The 27,645-nt window shown below is 34.8% G+C and overlaps 2 protein-coding genes across 7 annotated transcripts; one reads left to right on the forward strand and one right to left on the reverse strand.

The window, feature by feature from the left end:
* Window positions 1-1,319: 1,319 nt before the first annotated feature.
* On the forward strand, window positions 1,320-7,227 carry LOC18427927 (uncharacterized). 2 transcript variants are annotated; one of them, XM_020663472.2, is made up of 6 exons: window positions 1,320-1,680; window positions 2,199-2,275; window positions 2,739-2,963; window positions 5,941-6,265; window positions 6,349-6,430; window positions 6,814-7,227. In XM_020663472.2, exons 1-6 carry the CDS (start codon window positions 1,655-1,657, stop codon window positions 7,033-7,035), a joined length of 957 nt encoding a protein of 318 aa, XP_020519131.2. In that variant the 5' UTR covers window positions 1,320-1,654; the 3' UTR covers window positions 7,036-7,227. The 2 variants fall into 2 exon arrangements, with proteins under 2 accessions (XP_020519131.2, XP_011621073.3); XM_011622771.3 differs by having other exon boundaries at window positions 6,844-7,227.
* Window positions 7,228-8,040: 813 nt separating this feature from the next.
* On the reverse strand, window positions 8,041-18,066 carry EDL2 (EID1-like 2). Of its 5 annotated transcripts, XR_016043103.1 has the most exons (5): window positions 18,040-18,066; window positions 13,733-13,792; window positions 12,207-12,274; window positions 11,068-11,991; window positions 8,041-8,338 (listed from the first exon to the last, which is right to left on the reverse strand). XR_016043103.1 is itself a non-coding variant. In XM_006836970.4 (3 exons), the coding sequence occupies exon 2, from the start codon at window positions 11,832-11,834 to the stop codon at window positions 11,091-11,093; it is 744 nt and encodes a 247-aa protein (XP_006837033.1). In that variant the 5' UTR covers window positions 11,835-11,991; window positions 18,040-18,066; the 3' UTR covers window positions 8,201-8,338; window positions 11,068-11,090. The 5 variants fall into 5 exon arrangements, 3 of the variants coding, with proteins under 3 accessions (XP_006837033.1, XP_011621072.1, XP_088706176.1); XR_016043104.1 differs by lacking the exon at window positions 12,207-12,274; XM_006836970.4 differs by lacking the exons at window positions 12,207-12,274; window positions 13,733-13,792 and having other exon boundaries at window positions 8,201-8,338.
* Window positions 18,067-27,645: the final 9,579 nt, after the last annotated feature.

Genomic DNA, 27,645 nt, shown 5'->3' on the forward strand with positions numbered 1-27,645 from the left:
TGTTTTCTTACTAGAATTATTATTTTTAGTTTTTAAAATTTATTTATTTTTTCATATTCATGATCTCCATGTTAGAGATTCCATGTCCTTGAAAATTAAGTCTTAAAATCCATCTCAAAAATAGATTTATTAATAGGCTCGCATTTCTACATATGATCGGATCCTTTTTAAATTTTTATATACGTCTTATCAAAGTAAGATGTATGTCCCAATCCTGTCGGAAGATTGAGTTTTGGCACTAGAAAAAAAATTACGAACGTATCCCCCAAATTCTTGTTATTTAAAAATCCTCCTTAAAATTCTAATTTTCCCTTTATATCATTTTTTATTGAAAAAAGTTTATATAAGGTTGAAACCTTATACTGTTGAAGTAAGGTGCATCTAAAAAATCCTCTAGTGGACAGTGTTCCGGCATAGGATAACCCTCCAACTGATCATCTTGACTTTGAGATGAATGGACATGAAGAAAAAAAATTTAAGGTCATGAGATGGGTTAAGGAAAGTTTAAAGTCATCACCCTTCTTAGACCATCTTATATTATATAATCTCATTAATTAATTATCTGAAGTGGACTTTAGTTGCCATCTTATCAATACTATTTTTTTTTTTTTTAAAGTAATAATCCTCTTTCTCTTGGTTATTTGGCATAAAGCAATCACTTTAATTCACTTCAATGCTTTTTTGTTTTGATACCCAGAGAATAATCTCTCTTTATGAAGAACCTCACTAGAGGGTTCTATGCCTTCAAAATGCGATGCTCTTAATAATTCTAAGCATCACTAAGCATAACCTCTCTCTCTCTCTCTCTCTCTCTCTCTCTCTCTCTCTCTCTCTCTATATATATATATATATATATATATATATATATATATATATATATATATATATATATATATATTAGGGTGCTCACATTATGGAGTAATCTATTATTGTACGTCATTCATATAGGGTATGATATTACCCACATGGAGCATATTAGTGTCATTTAGTGCTCCATATGGGTGATGTCACACCCTATATAGGTAACTTCACACCTCTCATAATGACCAAAAATAATTTTAGTAAAAAAAACTCTATGTACAAAACAAGGGTATAGAAGTATCCAAATTTGATGAGTACAATGATATATGTATGTTTTTTGAACTATAATTAGATTTCAAAATTTTAGATAAGGAAAAATACTTCTAAATAGTAAGTCTCATACTAAGTGGTGTAAGAATACAATATGATCCATTGGGAGCACACTGTGCTGGATCGTTTCTTAAAGTAGCTATACCAAAAACTTCCACATAAATGTTAGAATCCAAAACTTCTACCGAGTCCCACTTCTCTTTTCTAAAACCAACACATCCAAGGCCCCTCCCCCTTTTTCTATCTAAAAGCAAGACAACAACTGAAAGTTAAGACTTTCATAAGAGATTCCTTTGCAAACTCAAAGCCTTGAAGAAGAAGAACAAGCAATGCTTATCTTCACCCCTTTGCATTGTGATCCAAAACCACATCCTCCATGAAAGCATATCTAAGCTTTCTTGCCTCCCCTTCACATCATAGAAGAAACCCTAAAAATCCAACATCAAAACCACCATCCCCCAATGTCATTTCTCCATAAACATCTTGCATACACTTCCAATTTCTTTCATCTCAATTTCATCAAATGGAGAACATAGCTAAGCGACTAAGGTATCTCCTATGTAGACATATACATATATACATGTAAATATACATATCCCTTTAGATTTCATCGACAGGGATTGTATACATTGCAGCGGTTGTTTTTCATACACAAACGTCACAGACACCTTTGGCTGTTGTCAGGCGTGAAATTAAATAGTCAGCAGTGTTTTTGTTTTGCACAAAATCTGTCAATAATCATCTCAAACTTCAACTAAGGTCGGAGGTATACCACCAGCCTTTCGATTTCACATCTGATTTGGGTGATTGTGAGCCAAGATCAAAGGAAAATGAGATGAAAGCCCATGTTTACATGCTAATAAATTTATATTATAAGACAAGCAGGGATACAATGGAGCTCAAAATTTGCACACATGGAAATCTCATCTAGATGCTCAAATTAATAATAATAATAATAATAATAATAATAAAATCTCACATAAAATTGAATATATATATATATATATATATTTATGTGTGTATTGATCTATGTTCCTTATTGTGGGAATTTTGTGATTATTATGTAGAATTGCATTTTTTGGGGAAGAGGAAGAACCAGTTAAGGAGCATAGGCTACCTGTTCAAAAGGTTCCATCTTTCAAAGGTATATAGCCATGAATGTTCTTCTTATTGATTTATAGCATAATTTTTATTTTTGGGTTCTTTTAACTTGTTTTAATTTTCTCTTAACATGGAAAGAATCCAATTTTTTTAATTAGTTTCCTTTTACATTATTTAGAACCCCCCATTTTCTCCAGGAAACTCTTGGCTCATGAAACACTATTTATCTAGGAGAAAATCAGAAAAACAACAAGCTTTTATTTTTTTAAAAAAAAACAACTTTGAGAAATGATCATAATACCCTTACAACTGTAACTAAATTCTCTCCCATGTCTCCCCCCCTTCACTTTATGGGTGGCTGTCTCGTCTGTGAATTTGTTCTGATTCTCTCTCTTCTCTCTCTCTCTTTCTCTTCTTGGTGTATTTGTCATCTCTGAATTTAGTCTTATTCCTGTCCCCCTCTTTTCTCTCACAGTTGGGTTTGTTGGGTTCTTCTGGTTTTGCAGAGAAGAGAGAGAAAAGCTGGTGGAGAAGGCAGCTCTCTGGCCTAATGAGTTCCTTCGATTCGAATGAAATCAGCGAGCCTGAAACAGTCATGGCAGCCGTAGCATACGCCATTACAACTCTCGAAGAATCAGAATCTCAGGTGAAGAGAAGGTTTAGTGAGAGAAAGGACGCCCGTTTTATACCCACCAAGAGCAAGAAGGACGAGGGATTTACGACACCCACAGGTAACCATTGCAGTATATTTTTCAGGAAATTTCAGCTGTTTTACATTTCGGCAAATTTTGGGTGCAATTAGAAACATTTCAGGCGAAGAATGTATTTTCTTTCAATATTTCGTTCAAGATTTTGGAGTTTTCTTTGTTGAGTACTTCCCCGTTTCCACATGAGGGGGGCTTAGAATTTATTATTTAAAAATAAAAATTTATCAAATTATTCTTGACAGATGAATAATTTAACATTTTAATGTGATTTAATTTCAAAATAACCATGAAAAACGTACAATCTAGAGTTGGAATAGTTATATATTGGTAAAATATTAAATAGGAAAAAGTTTATATAAGGTTGCAACCTTAAAATGTAGAATTAAATATGCACCTAAAAAATCCATAGAAAAAGGTTATTTTAATGTTGAGAAACTCTCTAATTGATCATTTCGACATCGAGATGCATAAACATGCAAAAAGAAAAGATTTGGAGTCCTAAAAATAGTGCATCTTGCAACACGATATCTAAACTATGCATTTTCAAGATTTTTATACATTTATAGATCTAATTAATTTTAACTATTTTTGGAGTTTAAATTTTTTTAATTAGATATGAAAATAGATTTTGGGATAATCCTAATAATTTTTTTAACCAAAATTACATGTTATAATAAAATTTGGAGGTGCACCTTAATTGGATTATTTAAGGTTGCAACCCTATAGAAACCACACCCAGTTAAATAATATAGGCACCTTGATGAAGCATAGGTTTTTTTTGGAAGGGATTATCTACAAAGAGACCATTTATCTTTTATATATGGTGACATAATTATTTTCACTCATTAAATGTCAAATTGGATGGCTTGGGTGAGTTAATTAATCCCGATAATTTAATTTTTTTTAGAACTTTGTGTCTTTTCAAAGACGCTCGAACAACCATCCATTTATTGAATACCTATATCAAATTACCTATTTAGCAATTTGTGCTTTTGGAACTATTTCAATTCAATGCCACATGTTTTTTCATGGTCATTTTGAAATTAAATAAAAAGATATCGATCAAGTGTTAAATTGTAAACTTCTCAAGGGTAATTTGATAAATTTCCCCATTTTTTTTAACAAACTACGGCATAGGCTGTACAATGAAAAATAAATCATCATAAAGTGTAGTTCCAAAAAGCCCTCAGATAGATCATTTCAACCTCGAATTTCACGAATCTAAAAAATAACGTCAAGTCTTAAAAATAATGCATCTAACCACATTTTCTAGGCTGTCCATTTTCAAATATTTACAAATCCATCATATCTGCAACCTTTCCATAGCTTTAGATTTTATAATCAAGAAAAAAGATAGATTTTTAGAACGACATAAGGTTTTTGGTGCATAAATTTGCATTTTTTGGTGGGGTTTAGAAGAAATGACTTTCTCCATCAAATTTAAACTTGGTGTAGATTCACCCATTTTGAAATTTAAGAGACAAAAATAAATGTGACCTCCATATATAAAAGATAAATAGTCTCTTTGTATTCAATTCCTTTAAAAAATGTATAACAATTTTATTCTTATAATAATGTGTAGGAAAAAAAACTATTTTTATGATCAAGTTTATTGACTAATTTGTATTAGAACAATTTAAGAAATTCTAGAAAAGGAACAGAAAAACTCGATAACAGTGACCAAAGTTCGCATTTCTCATTTTAACGCGATAGTGGTGTTTTTTCATTTTAATTCCTAGCATTCATATGTCCAAATTCCAATGATAAAAATAGAAAAGGGAAATAAAATCTAAAATTTTCTACCATATTCTTGTTGTTACGCTACTTATTATTATGCATTTATCTATTACATCTAAATGCTAAACATCGAATAATTTTTTATGAACAAATGAAGTGCTTTTCTTTTGCAAAAAATGTCCCTACACTCGATTTTTTTAAGAGATTGTATACTATAAGACCGTTAATTTTTTATACAAGGAGATGACAATCACTTTTAACCATTGGATGTGAAATCCAATAGATAAAAATATATCACAACATTAGAGAAATTTTATTTTGGATTTTGTGCCTAAACAATGACATATCTTCCGCCACCTGATTTCAAATCTAAAAGTTCATTAGAATTGTGACCTCTTTGCATCAAAAGTAAATGATCGTATACATTTTATTTTTTTAATAGGTAAAAAAAAAAAATATATTAATATAAATGGTCAAACCATCTCATAAAATACATGAGATAGTTAAAACAACCATTTTTACTAACAAGGGGTTGGTTTTTCAGAAATATATTCCACTGGGTACCTCTTCAATAATTTTATCAAAAAGACCAAATTGTCCCTATTTCGAATTTAAAACCCTAATTAAGTGATGGCATTATGATAATTCGGCCTACATAGGCCGCCTCAGCAAAACAACATACAACCCCACTTTTTAAATAATCGAGTATCAATATAAAAATCCTAAACTAGTACATTTAGCTAGGGACACTTAATTGAGTCAAATTATCAAATTGGCCTTGTTTATTTAGGATTATAGGCCTGAAGTAGGAACAATTTAAGTATTTTTAACCAGAGAAATGATCGTATAAGACCTTCCTGCATTTATGTGTGTAGGACCCAAAAAAATCACTATAAAATTTGACATGGATCTATAGAAAAGTCAAACTCTACACCTATGTAATAACTTTTTTAGAGGTCCGTGTCAACTTTAATAGTGATCTTTGGAGTCCTACACACATGGGTGAGAGAACATCCTATAAGATCATTACTCTTTTAACAAAATAGCTGAAGAAGTACCTCGAGGGATCTTTTAAAAAAAAGCAATTATTTTATTGGTAAAAATTGAATTGATTGATTTAACTGCATCATTGATTTTCCCATAATAATGATATTTCTCAAAGAGAAAAAAAGAAAAGCAGACATCAGTCACCATAGAACAATACCAACATCAGGAACGATGATGATTAAAAACTCGACTTGTTCATGCACTATGAACAATGCAGGTGATGTTTCAGGGAGAAAACCAGAACCTCAAAGTGATCGTAAAACGCTAGAAAATATCACTCTCCAAACAGACCCAACTGCTCGAAAGGCTCCAATTTTCACCGAGAAAGATCGAAAACCGACGATTTCCGGCAACCAGCAGCAAGACACCAAGCTTGGAAAGACAGATTCAAGCGTGCCTGACCCCTCAGTTTCCTTAAAACCCGCAGTCTTAATGAAACCGGAGCGTAAAAATACGACAGGGAGAGTGAAACCAGTGTCTGTCAAGGCGGGAGCAAAGGCTGATGCTTGGGAGAAGGCTCGAATGGAAAAAATAAAAAAGCGGTATTTTACTTTATTTTATATGTTTATCAAGCTTTTGAGAATTTTGCTCTTTCTTATTACGATGAGATTCAAAAAACTTTTAGGTACGATATGGACGTGTCGGTAATCAAAGACTGGGAGAAGAGGAAGAAAGAGAAGGCATATGATAGATTACATGAAAATCAGGTTTTCCTCCTTTTTTTCACAATTTTTTCATTTTGAGTCTCTTTCTTTTCTTTCTGCCTTTTTTTTTTTTTTTTTTTTTAAGTTTGGTACTATAGGGAGATAATACTTAGAAAGAGAAATTCTTAAAATTGAAGGTTTCTCTTGACCATGCACTGTAATCAATTTTTCCATAAACTGTGGCTTCTTTAAATGTTTTTCACAAGGGAGCATTTTCAAATATTTCAAATTCAAGAGAATTCATAGAAAAATTCTCAAACCACTTTTGGTGAGAAGAGCTGCCTCTGGTTTGGTCCTGATTTGCAAGCAAGAAATGCTCTCTCTCTCTCTCTCTCCTCGTTTGTAGTCTCTGCATATCAATATTTGAAGATTCGGGTTCTAAACAGCAAGCATTGATCGGTTTCCGGGAGTTGCAGAGGCAGCTTGAAGCGAAAAGCAACAAGGCCACAGGCGAGTACAACAGAGACATGGAAAGGATTGAAAAGAATGCCAAAGAGGTGAGGATCTATGTTGAAGCGAAGATGCTCAGCGAAGAGACCAAGACCAAAGACAAGGCCAATAAGATAAGGTCGACAGGTCGGAGTCGGTCAGCATGTCGATGCTTCTAACAGAAATCACCATCTCTCTCTCTCCTCCATGGTTTGCATGGATCTTTATAATGGAGGGTCAAAATTATAGTTTGAGTGTATCCATTAAAGCTGATAGGCAGGCAGTGGTTATTAGTGTTGTGGTCCTCGGAAGCTTGTCAGTGGTGTATATTAACAACAAAAGTGAATAAAAGAAGGATGCAGTTGGTACAAGGATGCATCGGTAGCTGTAGAGGTATGGTGCACTTTCAAATTTTATCATATAATTTTAATGTAAAATGTTCTTAAGATTATCTCAAAATCTATTTTCATATCTAATTATAAAATTTTAAATTTTAAAAATGGTTAAAATCAAGTAGATCTATAAACATATGAAAATCTTGAAAATGGACAGTGTAGATAATATGTTGTAAAATGTACTATTTCTTGGACTTAAATTCTTTTTATTTTTCATGGTATGCATCTCAATGTCGAGATAATCAATCAAAGGGTTTTTCAACATTAAAACTATCTTTTCTGATAGATTTTTGAGATGGTCAATCAAAGGGTTTTGCAACCTTATATAAACTTTTTCCATAAAAGAATTACAACACTAATGCTGTTCCAATAAGCTGGCCCAAACCACATCAATTCTTTTTGAGAGAGAGAGAGAGAGAGAGAGAGACCACTTTTGAGTTTCAATCCTACAGCCAAGATGGAAACCTTGAAAGAAAAGAACAAAAACCAAACTAGAATAACAGATTCCAAGAATTCAAAGGAAAAGAAAGAAAGAAAGAAAAGAACAACAAAAAAAATCAAAGAACAAATAAGAAGAATTCAGAAGAAAAGAAAAAAGGACAAAAACCAAGATAGAAGAAAGTTTCTAAAAATTCAAAACCCAAAATAATTCATCAGGCATTACAACTCAACTAAACCATCTCAACAAAGAAAAAAAGAAAGGACAAAAACCAAGATGGGAAAAAATTTCTAAAAATTCAAAACCCCAAAATAATTCTTCTGGCTTGGCAACTCAACTGAACCATCTCATCGATAAAGGAACTGATTTCATAGAATCTAGAGCAAAACATTGTATAAAAGTGCCACAAAGTGCATAAATGTATGCGGTATTTCTACTTGAAAACGAATAAACATACCCATTAATGAAGAGTGGCATAAGCCTTTTCATTTGAATCTGTACAGTGTTCATGAGAAAACTGATCCATGACCATTCCAGAGAACGAGAATAGACAGATCCCATCTCTTGAAAAGAAAGGCAATCTCACTCCAAATGTGAGGTCCAAAATCAGTAATAGAACCTTTTGAAGCAACAACACTCCATTCAAGCCTGTGAATGGTCAAAAACATGAATCAAAATCCATGAAAACTGATCAACTGCATATCAGTGAGTAAGCAGGCCAATCTTCTACATGGAGAACCTGTTAAAGAAACTATAGCTTCTAGTTTCATGGGTTTGGAACAAACAATCCTTTTCTAGATTTCACACTTGACATGAAAAACGGAGTACTTTTTCGGTGTATTTTTATTTTATTTTTTGGATAATTATCACAACCTCTTAACTTGATCTAAGAAGGGTGAGGATCTTAAACTTTCCCTTAACCCGTCCCAAATCCGGGTATTGGAGGTGGGATACATTAGTTAAGCAGCTAATGTAAAACTTAGTCACATCTTATCATGAATCTTGAACCTATACGAATGGAGGTACATGATTCATGTAGTTGACCCCAATTAATTGGGATAAAGCTTGGATGATGATGATGATGATCACAACCTCTTAACTAAAAGAAAGGGGTTTTGGTGTGTGATGATGATTACAACCTCTTAACTAAAAGAAAGGGGTTTTGGTGTGTGATGATGATCACAACCTCTTAACTAAATTGGGGTCAGCCTACACACCTTTTCAAATGCAATATCCTGCAAAAATCCATTTAGAGATGGATTATGAAGCTAAAAACTTTTATGGATTTATAAACTCGACTACCACGATCATGAATACGGAAAAAATAGATTTTGAACATTAAAAATAAACTACTTTTTTTTGTTTTTTTGGAAGTGTAAAAATAAACTACTTTAAACTTTGCTTTCAGACCATTCATCGCCATTCATTTAAATTCTTCGCAAATCATCAGATCTGCATTATTTTTGGGCTGCAACATCAAGGCTCTAAAGAGGAAATGCATAGATAGTGATTTACAATATATTCCGGATCCTAAATCCATCTCTGAGATGGACTTCTGGAAAGGGACCACATTTGAATAGGACCTCAGTTAAACTTTACCCTAACCAAATACTGTTAAGTACTTACGTTAGCATAACTTATATTCATCTCCTTAAATTGCTTTTCCATGGGAACATGGATAGACAAAATGGAAACAAGAAAATGACTCATGCCATGAATCAGACTTATTAATTTTATTTATACCAGTACAAATTGAAAATTTCAAAACTTATAGATAAAAGCAACAATTATAAAAGAACAAGAATATTATAAAGGGGTTGTACTCAATAAGACAAGTACATTTCATAAGCAAACATCATGAACACCCCAAGCCATTACATGTAAAATCCGATGACTGGGGTGTGTCATTCCTTCCCACAAAATCATAAATTTTCTAAGACTTCGAGCACGGTTAATGTATGCCCTAAGTCACCCAATTTCACATCTGATGGCTAGGAGTGATTTTCACCTTCTTGTAACGACAGTAAAAACTGTTATTGTATACTTTCCCATATATTAAATTCACAAAACCATCTCACTGTGATAACCATGTGGCCATTCGAAACCTATAACTACATCAAATATCAGACAGATCAATCTTAAATCAAGACAGTTCAAAAGACTGGTATTAATAACAACTTCAAAAAAGATGGTTTGAAAGACAGGTAGGTGATGCAGCCATGTCATTCCAAATAATCCTCCACACCCAGTTAATGCTCATTCCTTACCCAATGGTTCCTTGAAACCACAGTCCAACACCCCGTCCAATCTCAATCTGGATATTAAAATTGAAACCCAATGATAAGTTGATAAAAGAAGAAATAATGAAAAAAACGTTTTGAAACCCTACTATTATAAAAACAATGGTGATGTTGATATTTGAGGACACAGTTTTCCTCAAAAAAACAAAAGATGCTGATCTTTGAGGACAAAGATCATTATACAAATCCATGCCTTTGCAGCCCCTATTAATACTCATTTTAACCCATCCAAAATCCACCACCAATGAAACCCATGTAAGATAACCAATGGCAGTGACCACATATGAGGCTCAGGTTTTGGCACCGCCCTGGGCACACCTAAACACTGCACTGCCAACCCTAAAAATCCATCTTTTTCATTGATTCAGGACCCAGAAACCTCCAAGACATCTGCAAATCGATTGTTGCCCTGAAGAACTGCGTTTGGAGCTCCTAAAATGGTGGAAATCTGATCCATCTAGTATCCATTGAAATGGATAGTCGAGATCAGATGTTGATACAGTACTCATGAAGATGTTGATACAGCACTCATGATGGAGCATTTTTAGGGCTTTGAATCCAATATTTGTTTCCGGATATTGATCTTGGAAGTCAAGGGGAGGGATGTGTAAAATTTTGGGTCCTCAGTCTATCATTCTGGTGGATCCCTGGGGAGGCCACATGGGGTTCTGATAAGGCCGGGCCAGCGCCAAACACTTTTCACACATATGATGATTGTGGTGGTGGTGGTGGTGGCCATGTTGGCTATCATCATTCGTATAGGACAATTTAACTAACTCAACTGAATGTACCCATCCTGGTATCCGCTCGCCCTCATTTGTTCTCTTTGTTGTTGTATTGTCTTTTGGGGAGGAAAAGTGTAAGAATTGATCATGAGACGTGTTGCAATAGTCAACACCATAATCAATCAAGCCAAAGCCGTGAGAAACCCATGGCTCTGGCTTGATTATGAAACCAACAATCTGCCATTCTTCACAACCCATGCAAGATATAACGAAACATAGTGGACGCATATGCCTATCATGGTAATGATGATGAAGATGCCTATCATACATACATGTAGAAAGATGAGAGTACCTTGATAATGGATGCATCATCCATCACTCCAAGTCCGACGCCTCTTCTGAGTCAGAGAGAGGCAAGAGAGTGCACACGCCGACCAAATGCCCATTGAGACACACGAAATACTCGATGCAATCCTCATATGCTCCAAGTCTGGTGCACGCACTCCTTGGGATCATCTTTGCTTGCAGCATACTCCACACTTTGGCCTTACAATAAGGGCACACCTCCTTTGGGTGAAGCTCTGCTTGCTTCTCTATAAGCATCTTCCTCACCTTTGACCCCCCAAATGACTTAAATACCCCCCGAAAGAATCCCACGTCCCCTTCTTCTCCCTGGTCTAAATGCTCGCATGGGTCTGATACATAGAGCACATCGCTTCGACATTGGGGTAATAAGAAGCTCTTACCTGAAGTCCTTGAAAATCTTGTTCTATACACAAAGTGACCAGGAATTGAAGCGGTTTTGACAAGCCCACCTTGTCGACAACCCGAGCAATAGATGAGGAGTTTTCCAAGAGCCTTCCAACTACCATCAACACTGTGGGTCCCGCTCGATTGTAGGTCGATGGTCATTTTAGGGGCACGAGCCCGGCAAAATTCACGCCACAGGACCCGCCTCGCCACATCTTCAAACCATTTGCATACACAAGAAATGGTGGCAATGAGACGTGGGTTCCAATTAAGGTGTTGGAACACGAGGAACATGACAGTCTCGCTAAGGTGGCCACTCGTGCATATACAGGTCGAGGAGTGGAGGCATCGAAACTGCTTCACGAGCATTTTTTTGGCCCAACTCCTGTTTTTACCATCTATTGAAACGATAATAAGATATAGGTTGTTCCCTTAAGGCATTGGTAGGCAGGTGAGAGAAGATGGAGACTGTTGGTTATTGTTGGGTATCTTGAGGGGGTTGTGGGTGTGGACACCGGTCACCAACCTGAGGCAAGAAACTTGTTACAAAATAAACACTATTCAAGGGAATTTGCCAAGTTAGATTCATAATTCAGATGAAGCTACAAAACCATAAGCGTAAACACTATGGTTAGGTAAACATATCAAAACCAATCATATATAATTTTTTTGGGTAGATCAATCATATATAATTTATTCAAAAATTTTTAAAAAATTCAATTGTAAACGTTTAGTTTCAACCTCAAATTCTCATTGCCTGCCTCCCTCTATGTGTGTGCGCCTAGATGCACATGCACGAAATAATCAGTCTGCAACATATCAATTATGTAAAATATGAAAGAGTTTATAAATATATATAAAAAAAAGAACCAATGACAAGCTACCCACACTCAAAAAATAAGAAACCAATTATGGGAAAATAAAAGTACTAATAATATTAAGAAACAAATAAAATGTTGCTGTGTCAATTAAAAACTCATATTATCTAAGAAAATACTGTGAAAGACTGAATTGAAATGAAAAGTCATCACAAGATGTTGAAAGGGTTGAAAATATGAGCATTTGATGCAGCCCAGAATACTGTATTTAAGAGAGATAAGCTTAAAGTTCACAAGAGGAACAACAGAAGGGCACAATAGCTATTGAATGTGTCCTTTTAGGTCTTTTATTTATTTATTGAGTCATTTAATTTATTTAGAGGCATAAGTAGTAATTTTTCTATTCTTTTATATCTTCATTTTATAACAAATGGCCATTATTAGATTAGATGGATGGTCGGATTAAGTCTTGTTTAAGGTTTTCTTATAAAAAGGATGTACTCAAGCATAATGATGGATCATGTTATGAACTTTATTCAAAACCCTAGAGTACCATGTGCTCCTTTTATCTCTGGCTTTTTAATCTTTCTCTACGTTTGGATCGTCCCTATCTTCTTCTTTGCTAAACCCTAGCTCCAAGCTACTAGGTCTGCACTAGAATTGGAAATGGACTCAATGAGCAAAATGAAGAGTTAAGAATTTGCAACCTCCTAGAGGTCCTTCCCAACTACTTACTCTCTCAATCTCTCCCCCACTTGATGAGTTGAACTAGGAATAGTGTCATCCATTGCTACAATAGCTCACTTGCTAGCCAGTACATGTTTGGCCCTGATCATACCAACAATGAACGGCTGGCTAGTCCATGCACAGTCCACTTTGATCACTGTTTTGGAGCCTAAAATGAATAAAACGTTTTCCTGATTGAGCTTAATCAAAATTGGTCAACCCCAACATTGCAAAGAGATTGTATGATGTCAGGTCTTTTTTCTAATGTTGAATTGAGTTTCTTTTCCTAAGAGGTTCTATGAAAAGATGGCCATGGCATACAAATTGCTTCCAATTTCCTCTTTTGAAGCACCATTAAAAATAATGAAGTCAAAAGTTTCATCTATAAGAAGCTCCAAATGAGTATCATTTTCTTTCCCACACCTCATTTTATGCCACTGGTCGCAAACTAGTTCAAGTTAAGCCTGTAAAAGGTGTCCGGTTATTCAGATCAAAGGTCTCATACAAAAATAGTACTCATTTATTTCGAGAATAACTATTTCACCCACTTCGTTTAAACTTCAAATCACTAACCGTCATGATATTTCTTAAAACCAACAACAGACCGCAAAAAATATATCCACCTCTTATATTCTAACTGAGCCTTAATATCCTTAAAGAATGATCAAACGTATTATAAACGGTCAGTATAATGCAATCCAACAGAGCTACGGTATATCTTACCTCAAAATTAATCCACCATCCATTCCTGGGATCCATAGATGCCAATGCACAAAGGAGTAGCTACCAAATTGCATCGATGTTATTTAGTAAAAGGAGAATGAAAGCACTCAGAGAATTTTTTTTTTTTTTCTTTTTTTTGAAATTTCATCAAGATTGGAGTTGTGAATTAAACGCATGAGAGCAGAGTAAATCAGGTTGAAGGTTTTGGATGGTTCCAATAAAAAAAAGTATGTCCAGCCAAACTAGAATACCCAAGTAATAGGGAAGGGGTACGACATGGACGTACAGGAGAAGGAATGCCAATTATAGAAATTCCAAGGACCAAGTCATATGACAATATGAGCAACTAATATAATCTCAAGGTAGGAAGAGAATACAAGCAACATTCAAAAATGGACCATGTATTATGATGCTTTAAAAAACTACATTCTTGATTTCCTACGTTTTGCTTTCCCAATTCGTTTGAAATGGAATCAATGTTTCATTTGATGATATGAAAACCAAGTCAGTAAATTTCAAATACTAAGATTTTTATAACTAGAGAATTAACCGAATACTCTTTCTTTGGTTTTCCATAGCTTACAATAAAAACTGTACAAAATTGGACCAAATGTGTTGATTCATTCATAAGAATTATATTCAAACACATGTGCACATGCACGCATGCATATCCACGTACAAAATTAAATGTGGCAAATGCCGATCCCTTTCTGTTAGACAAGTTGTATTGGAGAAAAACATTTTTGATAATAATTAGTATCATATTGGGAGAGAAGAGAGACAAAATATTCTTGACAACAAGCATCACATAATTTAGATGAATAACCTACAGACAATGTCCCTCTGGCATTACCAGAGTGACAAAAAAATACAAATAATTACCAATACATTAATTTGTTTACATGATCACTACATTATTTTATATCACAACAATAATACACATAAAATGCACGTGATTGCCACAGCAAACACCCATTAATTCTTTTGCGTTTTTCAAATACTTCAAAAAAATTCTGTTTAAAGATTTGCCAAGCACACAACATATTTGAAATTAAACATAGACTTGATGGAGGGTAATGCTTGAGTACTAAACCATGTCTATTTTTCGAATCTGGATCTCACAAGTACATATACTTCCTAATATGTCACTATTAGGATGTATATGCACAAATATATCCTAATATGTCATATTCTTGCATAAATAACACCCATTTCCTAATAAAACACTCATTTCTTAATATCATATATTCCCCAGATCAAGGTCAAATAGTAGGAACCTTTTAGGGCTCTATGACCTGCCATTGTTCTCTGGGGAAATATAACATGATTATCAACTTTCTAATTATGCAGAAAATAACTTAAGAAAATAATGCTCAAATCTCACGAATTAGAAGTAAAAATATATTTATAACAATGTTGGCAACACCCAAATCATATACAAATGCAAGGTCTGATACATAAGAAGAATAGAAAGTATAAACAATAATTTGTAATAAAACACTAACAAGCTAACAGTGTCTAGCTCACAAGTACAACAATTTTCTTTTTATGGCTAGACCAAAACTACAATATTGATCATTCAAACCACGAAATAACAATTTAACTGGTGACTAAGAATAGAAACACAAGGTTTTGTGAGCATTCTTATACATATAGTATTCCAGTTGCACTGGGTGCAAAATTACAGTGCCACGGGCCTTAATTGCACACAACCAATCAGGGAAGGACAATGGGATAGTCCAATCACGAAAGAATATCTCAGAACAGTCTCAAAGCCCAGGGAATCAGAGAGGGAGTTGGGATCAAGAGACAGATGAAGGAAGCTGAAAAATATCCATCCCTCCTTATCCTTATGATCTCCCCCATTTTGTCAAACTAACTCCAAGCATAAGGATTGTCCATCAAGCCCCACCTTAGTAACGGAATTAGTCAAACTGGTCTAAACCAGCCGGTCAGACAGGTTGAATATATGTCTTTAATCTTTTCCCTATTTTCATTATTTTACGTCATTCTTCTTTAAACCTATCCAACTGGTTGGATCACAGGTTGAGCAGTTCAGACAATACTAGGCCCCTTATCAATTTGACCTCTGGTTCAGTCCGGAAAGCACTGGTTGAAGACTAACCAAGGGAAGATTGAACAGTCCCGGAGGCCAGAGCTTTAGCCTCCGTTTGGACAAAGACACCAACAGGATCTGATAAAGCTACACAAGCCATCCTAATCTATTGGCTATTAGGATTCCTCCAACCCTGATGGGTCATGGATTTCTAAATGAGTTCCATCCCAACTCAAATTTGAAGTGATTACATGAGGGAGTATCTCCAATAGGACACCCGGATCGAAATACAACTAACAGTTTGGGGCTCTAACTGTGCAATCGTGAACCAAACCAATCCTAAAAAAGGCATATAAGTCTGATACCTGCAAATAGGTGAGAACTCAACATATCAGTACATTTTGGATTCTCTAACCGTTGCTCAAACAGAAAAAATCAGTGCCCTTTTTTCATGATGTGATGATTTAGTTCATTATTGATGGAGTGTAAATGAAATCCAAACAATAAAAAACAATGGTTGATGAGAAATCAGCAAAACATAAAAGAAATGAGAGCTCAACTGCCTTTGAAGATTGTGTTGTTCCTCTCTCTACATGCCATAGGAGGCTAGAAGAGGGAATATATCTAATACCATAAGCAAACAATAAGAAAGAAAGGGCGAACCAACAACTCAACACATTTACAACACACACACACACACACACACACACATACACAGAGATAGGGGAGTGATTTCATGTCACTACGTCATTGTAATATAAAGAAACTACACTTCTAGAAAACCATGTTTATGGTATTTAAATGAGCCCAAATTTTGCACACACACTCTCTTTGTCTCAATAATCAATAATAAAAAAATTAAAATTCGATTTGCACCATAGATATGGTCAAAATACACACCCTCCAACAATAAACTAGACCATCCATTTGGTGAATTTCAAGATCTAGGCCTTTACGAATTCCAAATCAATTTTTCCTTTTTCAACATTGTTAATCTAATGACAATAAAGTTATCGAAAAAAAATTGAAAAGGAAAAAACTTTCTAAGGACTAGTTCTAAGTATCTCACTTAAATGGACGGCTTACATCAATTAGGCTAAAAAACACTTTCTAGGGTGTTTTTTCAAATTTTATTTATTTTTATTGTTCACTAGAATGAAAAGAGAGTATATTTAAAAATTGGAGTTAAACAAACGGATCTAACATGGTTTTTGATGATTGTTTCATTATATTACTATATAATCGTTTCATGAAATCACTCCCCCACCCCACACCCCATACACACACACATATAAACAACCACCTGACACAAATGAGATGGAGAGATGGAGTGAAGCATCACCCAAGAAATATGAAATAAAGCTAAGAGAAAGCTCTTCCAAATACCTCAAGCAAACAAGAAAGCATAAGGTGGTCAACCGTCTCCGCTCAAAATGGGACTTCTATTTACTTCCCAAATTTGAAAAGCAAATAAAATAGAAATTTAAGTTTTTAACACATACAAACCCCAAAAATGGATTCAACCAACAGAGGCTTCATAGACCTAACCATTTCAACTAGTGAGCATATTCTTAGATGAGGTTTTAGGATACAGACATTTCTCTATATCAGTTGCAGAGTCTGTAGAAATGAGCTAACCTATTGCAAATTCAAATGGAAACACTGGACTTTCCCTTTTCTTTCTTATGGAACCAATAAGACACATTACGAAAATGAATTAAGACAGAAGGCAGCAACATAAACATAACAGTTCTAAGGACCAAAATATCTGATTATAACTTTCATAATATCAAGGATGAAAGTTTAGCTCTGTATCATTTGTGGACCAAAAATTCATGGGATCAATCCCCTGTGCACTAATCACACTATTCTAATTATAATAAACAAAACCATGCATCAAACCCGGTGATCACTAGTTAACAGTAATAATGACGATGATGATCTAAAATTTCAACAACCCATCATCAAATGAGAACAATAATCATCACCACGTCTTTTCAGAACCCATAAGGAGAGAGAGAAAAAGAGTTCTGTGAAGAACCCACATCGGAAAAAGAGCAGATCCAAAACCCAACAACAATTTCCAATCAACCCAAAAACAAGAATCACAAAAAACCCATGAAAGAATGCCAAAAATTCAACCCAAAAAGCAACTCAACAAGCTCAACGAAACGGGGAAATCAAAACCAGGTAACACGCATATCGAACCACCACCACAGAAGGTAGGACAAGTGAGGGAAGGGGTTCTTACCATGAGAGAGAGAGAGAGAAATGCAGTGACTCTGGAGAGAGCAAGTTTAGAGATAAAGAGCGGTTAGACCAGGAATGAAATGGGGTCTATCGGGTCTCTTCAGAGCTACTTTCCACCGTGGGTGGTCAAAAGCCGGCGCAGGGCAGATATTTTCCTTCGCCTCGCCCTTGCGGGCCTCTTCTTTGGCCTTCGAGTCTTACACACTCAGACCTAGAGAGAGAATATTTCATTTCAAGACTTCTTTCTAGATAGAAGGTTTCATTTCAAGACTTCTTTTCTAGAGAGAGAAGATTTCATTTCAAGACTTTTTCTAGAGAGAGAAGATTTCATTTCAATACCTTCTTTCCTAAAGAAAGAGGATTTCATGTCAAATGAAATTTTAGAGAGAGAGAGAGAGGATTTCATTCCAAAATAACGTTTAGAGAGAGATAGAGGATTTCACGTCAAAATAAAGTTTAGAGAGAGAGAGAGGATTTCATGTCAAATGAAAGTCTAGAGAGAGAGAGGATTTCATGTCAAGAGAAAGTTTAGAGAGAGAGAGAGGATTTCATGTCAAATGAGAGTCTAGAGAGAGAGAGGATTTCATGTCAAGAGAAAGTTTAGAGAGAGAGAGAGGATTTCATGTCAAAAGAAAGTTTAGAGAGAGAGGATTTGATGTCAAATGAACGTTTGGCATATTCGCCCACCCCACCTATGTCTTGTCGTCCATGGATGGAGAGAGAGTGAACGATGAAAGATATTTGGGTAGAGAGAGAGAACTTTAAGTATGATTGGGTTGCGTGCAGGAAAGATAAATATCAAGGACACGTGAGAGAGAGCAACTTGGATGTGAGGGAGAGAAGCTTGTGACAAGTGAGAGCGAAAGGGGAATGAGAGAGAGCAACCTAGCCACGGGCGGGCGTGGGCTGGGACACTCTTGGCCTTGATCAGGTCCTTAAAATAGGGGTGGCAATGGACCCAGACCCGACCTAGGTCCGAGTATGGATCCAAGAATTAGACCAGGCGAGGTAGGTATGAGTCCAAATATTGGAACGGGTTCATGTGGATCCGACCCGAATAGTGTTATTATATGAATAATATTTAATATATATATATTTAATATTAATATTTAATAAACATAACTATATTTTTAATTATAATATTTAAAAAAGGATGCGGTTTCCATAAGGTTTCAAGTTTAAACAATCTAATTAAAGCGCACCTCCAAATTTTATCTTAACATGTAGTTTTGGTATAACAAATTCTTAGGATATCTGAAAATCTATTTTCATATATAATTATAAAATTTTAAAATCCAAAAATGGTTAAAATCAACTAGATCTATAAACATATGAAAATCTTAAAAATGGACGGTCTCGATAATGTGTTGCAAGATGCACTATTTTTGTTACTCAAAATCTTTATTCTTTTTCATATTCATATATCGCGATATCGAGGTGATCATTTTTCAACATTAAAACAACCTTTTTCGATGGATTTTTGAGGAGCATATTTAATTATACATTTTTCAGGTTGCAACTTTATATAAACTCTTTCTTTTAAATGATACATGTATATATTTAATATAACTTTTTGTTTTTTGGGTCGGGTCCAGGTTCGGGTCCGATAACTTCAAATCTGGTCAAGTCCAGGTCTAGGTTCCATAATGTTTTTTGGATTTGAGTCTGAGTTTGGCAGGACATAGACCCAACCTGACCCATTGTCACCCTTACCCAAGTTTGGCTCTAGCTTTATCGCTAGGCCAAGCTAAATGAAAAAAAAAAAGGAGGGCTCGACCGAGCCGGGGCCAAGCCTGGCCCTACCCTTGAATTGTGTTTGCCGAGCCCAACTCTTAGGCCACATTTCTTAGCCCAGACCCTAGTGGCCTGGCCCAGCCTGAACCTAGGCAAGTGAGGACATAGGAAAGAATTTTACAAGAGATGGAGAAAGAACGAGAAAAATGAAGAGAAAGAACCACTGTTGAAAAAACAGGGTGATCTAACCACTAACCGCCGGGTGTTCCAATTTTGGGTAGTTTTAGTGATCAACCGATATTTTTAAAAAAATTAAAAATAAAGAATTCATTTTGTAATGAATTTTTTAATATTATTTACATTATGGTAAAGATTAAAAAGTATTTTGGTCATTAATACTCACTTTAATTCAAAAAACGATTTGTGAAAATCTGTTTTTTTCATAAATTTTCAACTTCATTTGAATGTGTTTTGTTTTAATCATTCTTTATATGTTTTTCATATTTTAGTAGATTTTTTTTTGTATCTTTTTTATTTTTTTAAAACTTTTTTTACCGCCCGGGACTTGTCCGATTAGAACGGTTGAATCGGCCGGTTTATTGATTACGCCCATTAAACCACTTCCGTACCTATATCCGATTAACCATTCCAATTCGATTTTACGAATACGGAAAAGAACTACTTGGCAAGTGAGGGTACGGAGGGGATGAGAGAGAGAGAGAGCTGCTTTACAAGGCAGAGCATAAGAGGGAATAATGGGAGAGAGAGCAACTACTAAGGTAGGGCACATAAGGGGGCATATAATGAGAGAGAATGACATATAGTGAAGATTAAGTTTTTATGAGTCCTAGGCTTTATGAAAACAAAATAAACCTCACCTTAAATCTTCATTCAAAAAGTTCATTTCAGCAACGGAAATCTTCATGATAGCTCTAACATTAATTTCTAATACCAACAATGAAATTCAAAACTCAAAGAATGGTATCGATCTTGCGGATCTATGAACACTTATTTTTAGGGCGAAACTAACGTTCTAGACAATTTGTTATAATAACCATTTTTTTAGAGCTTGAAATCCTATTTTTTTCACAACGATAATGTTCAAGCCAAAATGATCGATCTAAAGGTTTTTTAAAGCTTGAACTATAGTTTCCGATGAGTTATAAAGTAAGGCGTTACTTATTTTGATAGGGATGGTCCCTATCAAACCATTTCCATGTAATGAGAGAAATAACGAGACATAAACTTGAAGGGCGATGACTGATGAATGAGAGAGAGGTCAACTTTTTACCAGTGACTACAATGTTTTAGAATTCAATGATTATTGATCCGGACTATCAGTCTGAATAGAAAATTGGTTGGGACCGAACTAGATCAGAGATAATATGAGTTATGTACTTGTTCCTCCAAACCCTTCCTTGCATATTTTTTACTTTTTTTAAGTTTACCTGATATTTCATTAGGTCCACATAAATCCCCGTCTCATATACCCTTTTTTTATTGTTATTTTGCTTTATTTATTTTTTAATATTATTTGGATTACCTATTTAGACTTATTCAAGCCGATATAGATGTTGCTCTAGCAATTCGATATGGATATGTGGGCTGAATGATCTACCCCACCAATCCGGGTTCCAAAATTTAGCATGTAGATGGGCTTGGGCTTGAAATCCAAGCCTAGTGGTAAGGCATTGTCTGGTCCAATGTGAATGGTCTAGCCTAATCCTAGATGCTTACCCTGGCCATGCTCGTGACATAGGTCATCATCATCATCATAGCCCTTTCTAACTATTTGGGTTCGGCTACACTTGATATGCCATTTGTTCTATCAAGACCCATATCTTCAGTGTGGCCGTAAGTAGCTTTACATTTCTCATTACTTCCAACCAGTGTTTTAAAAAAAGGCGAGTCGAATCGGACTCGCCCGGTTCGACTCCGAAACATGCGTGCCCGTGCCGGTTCCAAACAAAAACCGGGAACCGCCCGGTTCTAGAGTGGAACCGCCGGTTCCCATTCGATTCAGCCCGGTTCACACACGTGCGAGCGTGCCCCACGCACTCACGTGTGTCCAAGCGCACGTGCGAGCGTGCCCCATGCACTCACGTGTGTCCAAGCACACGAAAACGCATGACACGCTCGTGCGAGCGTGCCCCATGCACACTCACACGTGCACACGTGTATCCAAGCGCACGTACGAGTGTGCCCCACACACACTAACACGTGCACAAGTGTGTCAAAGCGCACGTGCGAGCGTGCCCCATGCACTCACGTGTGTCCAAGTGCACGTACGAGCGTGCCCCACGCACTCACGTGTGTCCAAGTGCACGTGCGACCGTACCCCTTGCAACTCACGCGTGTCAAAGTGCACGTGCGACCGTACCCCCCGCAACTCACGCGTACACACATGTGTCTAAGCGCACGTGCCAACGTGCCCCACACACTCACACGTGCGTACGTATTGCCCTAATATTTTTACACACATTTTATAGTTCATATTGCATAGGTATTTATATACCAAAGTTGAATACCCATCTTTCGATGTGGGATAATTCTCAAACATCATTAAATGAAAACAAAATGTAAATATAGTCTATTAATCAGCAACTTATAATCACATGTAGTTAAATGGTTATGACTTTGATTTTTTTACTTGAGGTCCCAAGGTCAAATCCCCTTGGGCACCCCCTTGGGCATGGGTTGCATTTGAATCCCCTTGGTATGTGTTGTATTTTTGTTGTGTATATAGTGGTTGGTATAAATATTTTTGTTGTTTTCGAATCCCCTTGAGCATGTGTTGTATTTTTATTGTATATATAGTGGTTGGTGTAAATATAAATAATGTTGTTGTGTATATAGTGGTTGGTATAAATATAAATATTTTTGTAAATAATATAAAAAACATAAAAAAATAAAAAATAAAAAAGTTAATTTTTTATATAATAGTTAATTTTTGTTGTATATAGTGGTATAATTATTTTTGTAAATAATATGAAAAGTATAAAAAAAATAAAAATAAAAATTTTATTATATTTGAAATCTCTATCTTTCTACTAACAATCTTTTTTACTAAATTTATTATAGAAACCTAAAAAAATAAATTTTTGAAAAATTGAAGTGTTATTTCCAAAAATTTTATGCATTTTATTAATTTTTATATTGACAACCAAATCTTTTATTTTATTTATAAATTTTTACATTATAAATCATGTAATGTACTATTTTTATTACAGTTGTCAATAATACATTTTAAATTAGATAATATTATAAAATATTTTTAATTGTTATTATTTGTCTAATAAAATAATTATCAAATTAAACTAATAATTATAATTTCAGTATATAATATTATAATTAGTGAGGTTGTAATAATTTTGGATTATAGTTAGTTAGGCTGTAATAGTTTGGGTTTTTTTAGCGGGTTAGGGTTTTTTGCCAAAACGAGATTTTAATGGCCATTCTTTCATTGATTAGTCTACTCTTTATAATAGTCCATATATAATTGTATATTTTATCCATGATAATTCTATGATTTTTCTTTTATGTGATGTAAATTTAATAGTTAAAATAAGTTTATACAGGGAAAGAACATCTCAATATTCACAAATTGATAAAAAAAATTGAAAGTTAATAATGTAGTACCTTAATTTTTTATTGGATTCCTAAAAAACAACATTTATAATGAATTTTAATAATTTTTTTGGATTTTTTTGAAGCTTTAATCCGACCAATTCAGCCGATTCCCGATCCGGATCGTCGATTCGCCCATCCGGATCGGTTTTTGAGGTACCCGATCAAGGTCACCGATCCGTTTTTTAAACCATTGCTTCCAACTATGTCTTTTTGGTATATCCTTAGCCCTTTTTGAACTTTTTACTTAAAACAACTTGCACCTCCCAACTAGTGTCGTATTGGGTTTGCACTGTACATGATCACTCCAACTAAGTTTACTTTCTTTCATCTTATTACCTATTGGAGCCACGCTTAAGTTCTCCTGAATGTACTCATTTCAAATTATATTCTGTCTTGCCACTCATCCATCTCAACATCCTCATCTCAACTACATTCATCTTATAAGTATGTTGTTTCTTGACTGCCCAACATTCTATCCTATAAAGCATAGTTTGTCTCACAGTTGTCTCATAGAACTTCCATGTTAGCTTTATTGGCATGTAACGATCACATAAAACTCCAGTTGCACATCTCCACCTCGTCCACCCAGCTCTAATTTTATGTGCCACATCTTCTTCAATTTCTCAATTTTCCTGGATTAGTAATCCAAGATATCAAAAGTGCTTTCTTTTTGGTATTTTTTGGCCATCAATTTTAATTAGTTCCTTGTCTCTACTCTGTTATTATTAAACTTGGATTGCATATATTATATCTTAATCTGGCTAAATTTTAATCCTTCAGATTTTAGAGCATCCCTCTAAAGTTCTAAATTTATGTTATCACATCTTCGGGTCTCATTGATTAAAACTATGTCCTCTGTGAATAACATACACCAATGTACCTCATTTTGTAGGTGCCTAGTTAAGTCAGTTATAATTAAGATTAAGATGTATGAGCTCAATGCTGACCCTTGATGTAGATCAATTCTCACTGAAAATGCGTTCACCTCTCTGCTAGTTGTTTGCACATTAGTTAGCGCTTCCTCATACATATCTCTCACCTAGTTGATATAGTACATTGAGACTTCTTTATTTTCCATCACCCATTTAAATAAATCATGAGGTTCTCTGTCACAAGGTTTCTCTATATCAATAAAGACCATATGGAGGTCTTTTCCCTTTGCCCTAAATTTCTCAATCAGTTGCTTTAGTAGGAAAATAGCCTTAATTGTTGACCACCCTGGCATAAAATCGAATTAGTTTTCTAATATATTTGTTTTATCCATCAGTCGTTGCCCAATCACCATCTCCCACAGCTTTATAGTATGGCTCATAAGTTTGATCCATTGATAGTTCGCATAGTTTTGCATGTCTCATTTATTCTTGTAAATAGGTACCATAATATTTTTTCCTTTATTTGTCTAACATTTTCTTTATTTTTAACACCTTCTTAAATAACTTGGTCGGCCAGTCAATGCCGATCTCCCCCATGCACTTCTAAACCTTTATCAGGATATCATCTGGTCCTAAAGTCTATACTATCTTCATCATCTTCAATGCTTCTTGCACTTTTGATATTCCAGTCCTAAAAATGTATCCATGACCTCCACCTTCATTTATGCTAACAGATCCTTCTACCACTGTGTTTCCATTGTATTAGTCATTTAATAATTTATTAAAATAACTACTCACATTTTGTTGATCTCTTCATCATTCCTCGCTCTTAATGTAATATGGTCTAGATCTCTAAACTTTTTCTCTCTCATATTTACAAATTTGACGACGTCTGTTTTACCTTTTCTTGTTCCTAATTTACTGTATAGATTATCATATCCTTAAGTTTAGCCTTAATTAGAATTTGCTTAGCATTTTTATATTCTTCTCAATTTTGATAATTTCTATTAGGGAAATGATCGAATAAATCCCTCACACACAGCTGGTGTCAACAAAAAAATAATCATATCTTTCTTGTATATTACTTTGGCAAAACTCCATATATTTGTACAACACTTTTTGGACGAGTATGTATGGATTGGAGGCTACAAACAAGGAACTAAAGATTAGTAGAGTTGTTACAACTTTATCCTATTCAACAAATAAAGATACCCAAATATTTACAATGCTTATCTACAATGTATTTTCTAACACTCCCCCTCAAATTGATGTGTATGTACCAACATCTGTTTAATCATCAAATTATCATGGCACCCTCTAGTCAATGACTTAGTGAAAATATCAACAATATGATTATAGGAAGGACCATGAGGTAGTGTGATTTTCCCGTTCAAACTTTTCCCGAACAAAATGGTAATTTATATCAATATGCTTAGTTCGTTTACAAAAAACTAGGTTGCCATCAAAATTTATTGTGTTTTGATTGTCACAAAATAATGGGGTTGGAGAATTCAAAATAACACCATAATTTGCAAGTAGTTAGGCCAGATTATTTCACCACATGCAGAAGACATAGCCTGATATTCTGATTCAATATAAGTCTTTGACACGATTGGTTGATTTTGGATTTCCATGAAATCAGGTATGCCCCAAGAAAGACACAATAGTCGGTAGTGGAACGACGTATATCTGGACAACCTGCAAAATCAGCATTAAAATATGCTCTTAAGGTTAAGGATAGAGATTGATTTCCTTCCGGTAATCTGGAGATTTTAAGTCCTAAAAAATATGTAATGTGACCCAAGTCCTTCATTAGGAAAGAACTTTGGAGAACTTTTTTCAAAACATGTATGTCATGATGATCATATCCTGTAATTAAGATAACATCGACATAAATCAAGACAAAGGCACTGGCATTCGAAGAAGATGAACTAAACAAGGAGTAGTTATTATCATTTTGATGGTATTTTGCGGCTTGAAGAGTATTCTTTAGCTTTGCAAATCATGCTCGAGGTGCTTACTTCAACCCATAGATTGCTTTTTGTAAGTTACACACCATCTGAGTAGATGAAGTAGGGTACTCGGGTGGCATTCTCATATACACAGTTTTAGATAGATCCCCATGTAGAAAGGCATTTTTGACGTCCATATGGAATATATCCCAATTTCATTTAACAACAACAACAATCAAAGTTCGGATAGTGGTCATTTTAGCAAATGGTGCAAAAGTCTCATCGTAGTCGAGGTCATACTCCTGATTATAACCTTTTGAGACAAGTCTAGTTTTATATCTATCCAATGTGTCATTCGACCTAAGTTTGACAGTATAAATCCATTTACTATAAATCAGAGTATGACCTTTGGAAAGTGAGACCAATCCCAATAGTGGTTAGCTTCTAATTGCTTTAATTTATGTCTGCATTGCTTAGCTCTACTATGCACTATCTAATGTTTATGAGACCTAGGAATGAAAAGTATTTCTAGTGTTGAAAGTAAAGAAAGGTGAACAAGTAGTTTAAGAACTCGAATGGAGCATTGTAAAGCCAATGTGGAAAGGGGATGAGGTGGAGTAGGTAGAGTACCTGTTTTCGACGGTGGTAGTGAAGGCAAAATCAGGGAAACTCTCATCTGTTGTTCAAACGTTTGCAAAGGGTTAAGAAATAAAGACAAGATGGAAGTAGTGGATGATGAGCTAGTGATTGAGGTGAAAACAAGTTTTGGGGAAAATATGAAACATTTTTTAAAAAGATCACATTTTTGGATATTCTCAAATTTTTAGCTTCCCAATCATAACCACAATATTATTTTTATATCTCCCCATATCCAAGAAACATGCATTTGACTGACCTTGCATCTAGCTTATATCTATCAATCGAAGGTAAGATAACAAAGCATGTGCATTCGAAAATTCGAAGTAAAGACTTTAGGTATATTTGTATGAAGAAGAAGTGCCCGAGTTGTTTATTGAATGTGTATGTTCTTTCTTTCTGCAACACCATTATGTTGTGGTGTATGAAGATAATTTCATTGAAGTAAAACTGCCTTTTTTAGCTAAGAAATAATGAAATTCCTTTGATATATATTCTCCCTCTGAGTCTATGCGTAGAATTTTCATCCTCTTGCTGAATTGGGTGATCACCATTGAATGAAATTCCCTATACACCTTTAAAACCTTAGACTTTCGTTGCAAAAAGTATATCCAAAAATATCTAGACTAATCATCTATAAAATAAATAAAATAATATTTTTCAGTTAATGAAATAACTGGTGTTGGTCCCCATACATCACTATGAATTAAATCAAAGGCACAAATGACATGACTCTCACTTGAACTGAAAGGTAATGATACAGCTTTGACATGAATACCATCT

This window comes from Amborella trichopoda, chromosome 10 (assembly GCF_054954075.1).
Source record: "Amborella trichopoda isolate Santa Cruz 75 chromosome 10, AtrichopodaSantaCruz75HAP2 v2.0, whole genome shotgun sequence".
In the NCBI taxonomy this organism is placed as follows: Eukaryota; Viridiplantae; Streptophyta; class Magnoliopsida; order Amborellales; family Amborellaceae; genus Amborella; species Amborella trichopoda.